Raw genomic sequence first — 7189 nt, forward strand, 5'->3', positions numbered from 1 at the left:
AGAGAGAGAAACTGTTTGTAGGAGACCGGGAATCTACGACCGAGAAAATGACTCCCTGAGTGTGTGTCTGAGGGAGAGGCTGAGAGGCTGTGAGACCGAGTATGTATGTGTGTAACTGTGTTTAAAAGCAAAAGAAGTGAGAGAAAATGACCAAGGCCAAATGAGACTGTTTGAGAGACCACGGATGGAATGTGCCAGGCCTGGGAGAAAGCCACTTCCTCCGCAGGTCCCGCCTCTTCCTCCGTCCCCTGCGCTGGCTTCTCTCAGTTCTCCGAAACTTGAAACACTGGTGTTCCCAGCTTTCACCTGGCACAAGCCCGCTCCAGGGAGTCTGGTCCAGTTCCAACCCTTGAGATGCTGCTTATGCCCCCAGCGGCGATGCCCACGTTTTTACCGCCATCCCAGACTCTTCATCGCACTTGTCAGAATCTCTAGAGTCTTGTTGACCTCACAGATTTATTCATTCGGCACCTGTTTATTGAGCCCTGCGGTCCCAGCCGTTACCAAGCCAGGCACAAATCCCTGCCCTTTGGAGAGCAGGGATTTTAGTGAGGGTGATGGACAAGAAAGAAGCACATAAACACAGCAGATCAGGTGGCAGTGCAATAATTAAATCTCTCACTCCGTTGAAATAAGAAATCTGCCGATTCATTTTATTGCCAAACCCGGGAGAAGATGGAGGCACCAGCGACTCTCTTCCACAGGGAGTCCTAGGAGTATACAGTCTAGACGCAAAGGAAATATCGATTGTATCATTATTACCAGGGCAACGGGTGATTAGATAAAACAGCCAACCAGAATCACAGGTTTCTTGGGGAGTTTGTTTCCGCGGGATTAACGCAGCGCTGATGTTTGAAGTCTTGGAATCTTAACAAGATCCCTTTGTTCAAAGCATACTTGCAAAGACGGACGTATGCTATCAGGAAATAGTACGTCTGTAAGGCACACAAATGTCAACATACCTTATTCCCCATAACACAAGACCCACATTCATGCAAAAGTTCTCTTTTAACACCGGGCCAAATCAAATCCTATCACCTTGTTTTCGTTTGCAGAACGGTAGTCTCCTTCCATGAATGCAGAGGAAATGAGACCTTGCCTTCCTAACTTTCTTAAACTTTTTAAAGATGTTGATGTATTTTTGAGAGAGACAGAGTGCGAGTGGGGGAGGGGCAGAGAGAGGGAGACAGAATCGGAAGCAGGCTCCAGGCTAAGAGCTGTCAGCACAGAGCCCGAAAGGGGGGGGGGGCCTCAAACCCACGAACCATGAGATCATGACCCGAGCCAAAGTCGGACGCTTACCCGACTGAGCCACCCAGGCGCCCCTAGACATGTACATTCTTGAGTCCTACCGCAGACCTACAGAATCAGAAACAGGTGGGGCCCAGCAATCTGTGATTCAACAAACCTTCGAGATGATTCTGATGCACACTAAGGTTTGACAGCCTCTGGGCTACAGAGTGACAGGGGTATCATACAAAAAGGGTAGCTAGAAAAACCCTCTGTGAGGGAAGGGACCATTTTTGTCTGTCTCTTCCTTTAGAGCATAAGCCCCTCGAAGGCCAGGATTTGGGGCTGTCTTACTCTCTGTTCTGTCCAGTGCCAAGAACAGCATCTGACCCCCGTTAGGTACTCAATACATGTTGAATGAATGTATTTAACAAACAGCACCTACTGTATGCCAGGCACTGTTCTAAGGACTTTCGAGAATCTGAAACTCCCAATCTTTGTAACAAACTTGATGATTTGGCTCAGGGTAGGGCTTGTTACCCACCCCAGTTACTCTGATGGATCGTGGACAAGCTCGGTCCCTCCCAACCACCCCCTTCCCAGGCCCCAGCTGCCCCGGGGATAGTGGATAGCCCCGCTTCACTCCCACACCCCTTTCCGCCATACTTTCACTTCCTCTTCTCACTTCCCTCGTGCTGACCGCCCTTCCCCATGCTGACCACAGGGAACCTCACTTTCAGGAAAGAGGGGGATGAAGCAATTCCCCCCGATGCCTGCTCCATCCAATGAGGAGGGACACACTGAGCACACTACACTCATTTCCCCTTGTCTGACACCTACTTGAGGCTGACCCCATCTTTGTGGTAGAGACTGTATTTTACGGGTGGAGAAATTGAAACTCGGAGAAGTTCAAATGACTTACCCAAGGTCACCCAGCTGGGAAGTGTATGCTCCATTTCCTCTCAGTAAGTATGTGGCCAGGGAACATTGACTGAGTGCTCAAGGGTTGCCAGGCAGGGTGTGGGTCCTGGGGAAGCTGAGGAGCAAAACTGGACCAACACTGGGGCGCCTGGGTGGCTCAGTGGGTTAAGCGTCCGACTTCAGCTCAGGTCATGATCTCACGGTTGGTGGGTTCGAGCCCCGCGTCGGGCTCTGTGCTGACNTCAGTTCCTCCTGGCCTGGTTCCTCTTTCCCACTGATTCCAGAGCCAGGTCAGCGGGTACAGAGCCAGGCCTCCTCCCTGGCGGAGGGCAGAGCCGCTGGGCTCAGTGCTCAACATGCCCGCCGGAATGCAGGCTCCTCGGCTGCTGCTGCTGCTGCTCACTCTGCTGCCAGCCACAGGTGAGTGGGGGAGGGCGCCCCGGGGTGCTGGCGCCCGGCACAGCCCTGACCATGCCCCCCAACCCTGTTCCAGGCTCAGACCCCGTATTCTGCTTCACCCAGTATGAGGAAGCCTCAGGCAAGTGCATGGGCCTCCTGGGGGGAGGTGTCAGTGTGAAAGATTGCTGCCTCAACCCTGCCTACGCCTTCCAGAAGCCTGGCAGCAAGCTGTGCCAAGCGTGCAGGTGAGGGGGCGCCTGGGGTTGCAGGAGAGGCCACCCAGAACTGGGCCCTTTCTTCCTCTGGGATTTCCAAGGGCGACTCCAAGGCCCTGATCAGGACCACAGCTCAGAAGTTCTTGGCCTCTATTGACATTTAGGGCCAGAACATTCTTTACTGTAGGGGGATGACCCGAGCAATGCAAAACCTGTGTTCTGGAGCCTCCCTGGCCTCCCACTGGATGCCGTCGCAACTCCGCCAACAAATTGCGACAACCAAACTGTCTCCAGACATTGCTAGTTGTCTCCCTCCCCCGGGGGGGCGGGGGCAAAATCACTCCCGGGTTGAGAACCACTACCATAGCTTAGTTGTTGAGCACTTCCTGCATGCTGGAAGCATTGTGGGTAGAGTACAGATCAGGTGTTCTAAAGGTAGCTCATGTCCCCTAATTGTGATTTCAGCTCGTACTGAGTGCTTAGTGTATACAGACATGTTGTGGGGTGGGAGAGTTTGGGGGATTCTCAGGGCAGCTCCAGGCCCCTGACTAGCCCCTAATTATGATGACACTTCACATTGTTCATTGAGCACTCCCAGCGTACCGGATGCATTGCAGAGGTCATGGGGAGCTGGAGGATTTCTGAGGGTGGCTCTAGTCTCCCAATCATGATGCCAGCCTACATGTATTGAACGCTTACTGTATGCCAGACATGTTTTCTAACAGTTTGCTATATATCCTAGCTACACCATATGGAAGGGGAGCTTGGGGAATTTTCAAGGCAGCTCTGGGCCCCGAGTCATGTCAACAGTTCACATCAGATTAGTATTATGCTGTGCAGGAAGTTGGGGATAGATCTGAGGTATTTCTGACCGGGTCTCCAAGCTCACTGGGATGATAGCTCCAATTAAGCACTTCCTGTTTGCCAGCTACCATGCCCGGTGGTGGCCTGGCAGGTCGCTGACAACGGTTCTGGGCCCCTAGTCCTTCTATTTGCTTACTGCATGCCTGGCACTCTCCTTGGGGAAACTCAAAGGGTTCCGGGTCCCCGCTCGTGAACGTCAGTGATACTGTTAAGTACTTACTGTGTGCCCTCCTCTTCCCATTCAATCCCTGACAGCCCTAAAGAGGTGGGTACTCTGATCAAGCCGTGCCACATACATTCAGCCCATGCCCCCACACTCTGTAGTCCAGTACACCGTCCTTGCCAGCCCCAGCCAGGATGGGACATATGTGCTCCTCTCTGCAGGCTCCCACAATGGTCACCGTGGTCTGCGTGGGCCCCCTGCTCAGTGACCTGCACCGAGGGATCCCACCTACGGCACCGGCGCTGCGTAGGCTGGGGCGGGCAGTGCTCTGAGAAGGTGGAGCCCGGGACCCTCGAGTGGCAGCTGAAGGCCTGTGAGGACCAGCAGTGCTGTCCTGGTGAGGAGGATCCCCAAGGCGGGCGAGCACTGCTGGTCACCCAGCCCTGGGAACAATCAGGGCAGAGGCCCTAAGGGCAGGACTGTGCCTGAGATTTGTGAAGCGCTAAGGGACAGGCCGGCGTGGCTGGAGGAGAGTTGTGGGAGGCGAGGTCAAAGGGGAACTGATCCTAGTGGGCCAGAATGAGGACGCTGGCTTTTATTCTGTGGTTGTGGGCAGAGGGGAAACGTGAGTGGACTTGGCTTGTGACATCCCTGTCACGGTCAGGAGGAGGGCAGACTGTATGTGGTGAGGGCTGAAGCAGAGGGGACCAGTGTGAAGGCTGCTGCAATAGTCTAGATGGGCAATGATGGTGGACCAGGTGTGGCAGAGGACGTGGGGCACGTGAGGAAGTGAGAACCCCCGCATGATGGCCCCACTTCCATCCTGTCCCCCTCTCTTCTCTCCCACAGAGATGGGTGGCTGGTCCAACTGGGGGCCCTGGATGCCTTGCTCTGTCACCTGTTCCAAAGGGACCCGGACCCGTCAGCGAACATGTGATAACCCCTCCCCTAAGTGTGGGGGCCAATGCCCAGGAAAGCCACAGGAGTCCGAACCCTGCGACACCCAGCAGGTCTGCCCCAGTGAGTGAAGGCACCCACGGAGCACTGATGCAGGGACCCAGGGTGGGCCGGGGGGTTACAGCAGGGAACTGCCAGGGCCGGAGGCCTTCAGCATCCATGACCACACCTAGCATCCCCCCCACCCCCCGTCCCGCCACAGTACACGGGGCCTGGGCTGCCTGGGGCCCTTGGGGCCCCTGCTCGGGTTCCTGCCTTGGTGGACCCAGCAAGCCCGTGGAGAGACGAAGCCGCACGTGTTCTGCACCTGAGCCCTCCAAGAAGCCACCTGGAAAGCCCTGCCCGGGGCCAGAGAATGAACAGCAGACCTGCCCCGGCTTGCCACCCTGCCCAGGTACACAGGGACGAGGCCTCTGACACTCTCTTCTTGATTCGGGCACGGGCGCTATGCCATTTCAGGGGAGAGAGATCCTAGACCACGTGACAGCGNAGGGGGACTTTCTTCTCACTCTCATCCCCCCCCCCAACAGTGGCTGGGGGCTGGGGCCCATGGAGCCCTGTGAGCCCCTGCCCTGTGACCTGTGGCCTGGGCCAGGTCCTGGAAAAACGGACATGTGATCGTCCTGAGCCCCAGCATGGGGGCCCCTTCTGTGTTGGCGATGCCGTCCGGACCTTCATCTGCAACACGGCCAAGCCCTGCCCTGGTCAGTACCTCAAGATGCGCCGTTGCCACGCCTTAGCCCTCACCCATCTCTGCTGCCCAGTTCCGGCTGCTCATGCCTTGGTCCTGCCTCTGACTCCCCCCTTCCTGGCCCTGGCCCCACATCTGCTCACCCCCACTCCTTCCTCCGGTCTTCATTCCTTGCTCCGGATCCCCTCACTGGCCCCCTTCTCTGGTTTGCCCCTGTCTCTGTAGTGAACGGGGAGTGGGGGTCCTGGGAGCAGTGGAGCACCTGCGCCCGTCGGAACATAAAAAGTATCAGCTGTGAGGCGATCCCGGGCCAGCAGACACGCTCTCGGAGCTGCAAGGGCCGCAAGTTCGAGGGACAGCGGTGTATCGGCGAACAACAAGACATCCGTCACTGCTATAACATCCAGCGCTGCCCCTGTGAGTGCCCCCGCGGATGGCCCCGTGAGGCTGGGGCAGCCCATGCAGTGAGGGGGGGGGGGTTCTGACTCTACCGTGGACCCCATGTCCCTGCCACCTCTCAATCTCTCTCTCTCACTCTCTCTCTCTCTCTCATTCCCCACCCCACTGAGACCTCTCATTCTGACTCCTTGCAGGGAAAGGCTCGTGGTCGGAGTGGAGTTCCTGGGGGCTGTGCATGCCTCCCTGTAAACCCAACCCCGTACAAACCCGCCAGCGCCTCTGCACGGCCCCGCTCCCCAAGTTCCCGTGAGTGAGGGGGCAAAGTGTGCCCAGGAGGGGGTTGTGATATTGATATGTGAGCACTGAGAGCGGGAGAGTCTGCTCAGCTCCCTGCAACTAGGGCGTCCACCCTGGTCTAAGGTGCCTGCCCTGACGAGTGCCATCTCTCACCTGCAGGGAGAGGAGAGAAACTAAGGAAGCAGCTGAGAAAGAGAATAGTGAGGGGAGAATGGGTAGCCTCTGTGCTCTCTGAGCCTCTCATTCAGTCACTCAGCCATTCCCCCATTCCCCGAATCCTTCCTGTGACCGTGCGCTCTTGCTCTCTCGGTTACCCATGCTTCCGTTGGCTCCTTCAGTCACTCAGGCCTTCATTCACTTACTCATTCCTTCAGCCACCCACATCTCACTCAACGTCTCACTGCCCCAAGCCCTTGAAGGCCTTTTCGGCAACAATCACAGACCCACAGAACCCAGGTCCCTTGGGTCACCCAAGGGATCCAGGCCAGCAGGGCCCTGATAGAAGGCGAATGAGGAAGACTTGGAGCATGAGAAAGGGGCTGCTGTCTTGACCGAGGCCCAGGAAGCTTCTCGGGTGTTCCCTGGCAGGAAGGGGTCAGCAGGGGCATTCCCAGTGTCAGGACTGTGTGAGCAGAGTCCTGGACATAGGTGACCAGCCACCCAAAGTGTTTCCTGGTGGCCTAGGTGTTGGAGAGGGTTAAAACGCCCACTCTTCCCTTGTGTATTTCCACATACACCAAGCCACTAGATTAAGTGAGCCATTCTCAACTCATGGAAGGCCTGCCATCTGGGGAGTGATCTCTGGCTCTGGAGTTTGAAGGGGCTCTTAAAGAGGAGTTAGAGGTGTTGAGTGGAGGCGGGAAGCACTTGACAGAGCGGGGAAACGAATGGATTTGAATGAGGGAACTGGAGTGAGAGCGGATGAATGGAGTGCTTGCCTCGTGGGAGGAACAAGCCAGGCAAAGACCATTCTGAACGTGGGACTAAGTCCAGATGAAATGGAAGAGAGAGAGAGAGAGAGAGAGAGGCTGGGTTGGGGGAGGCATGTGGGCC

General features: G+C 56.3%; 1 protein-coding gene across 2 annotated transcripts in view; it reads left to right on the forward strand.

Annotated features, from left to right (window-relative positions):
• Positions 1–2103: 2103 nt before the first annotated feature.
• The window catches only part of CFP (complement factor properdin), a 5832-nt gene continuing 746 nt past the window's right edge, over positions 2104–7189 (forward strand). Inside the window, exons 1-9 of one of the 2 annotated variants that reach the window (XM_077763078.1) lie at positions 2120–2195; positions 2436–2571; positions 2645–2795; positions 4014–4189; positions 4642–4812; positions 4952–5143; positions 5280–5453; positions 5666–5857; positions 6034–6145. In XM_077763078.1, coding sequence (XP_077619204.1) covers positions 2178–2195; positions 2436–2571; positions 2645–2795; positions 4014–4189; positions 4642–4812; positions 4952–5143; positions 5280–5453; positions 5666–5857; positions 6034–6145 — 1322 coding nt within the window. In that variant the 5' untranslated portion in view covers positions 2120–2177. Of the gene's footprint in view, positions 2196–2435; positions 2572–2644; positions 2796–4013; positions 4190–4641; positions 4813–4951; positions 5144–5279; positions 5454–5665; positions 5858–6033; positions 6146–7189 lie in introns of both variants that reach the window. The other variant, XM_077763084.1, reaches the window with a different exon arrangement.

This window comes from Crocuta crocuta, unplaced genomic scaffold (genome assembly GCF_008692635.1).
Source record: "Crocuta crocuta isolate KB4526 unplaced genomic scaffold, BGI_CrCroc_1.0 scaffold610, whole genome shotgun sequence".
Lineage (NCBI taxonomy): Eukaryota > Metazoa > Chordata > Mammalia > Carnivora > Hyaenidae > Crocuta > Crocuta crocuta.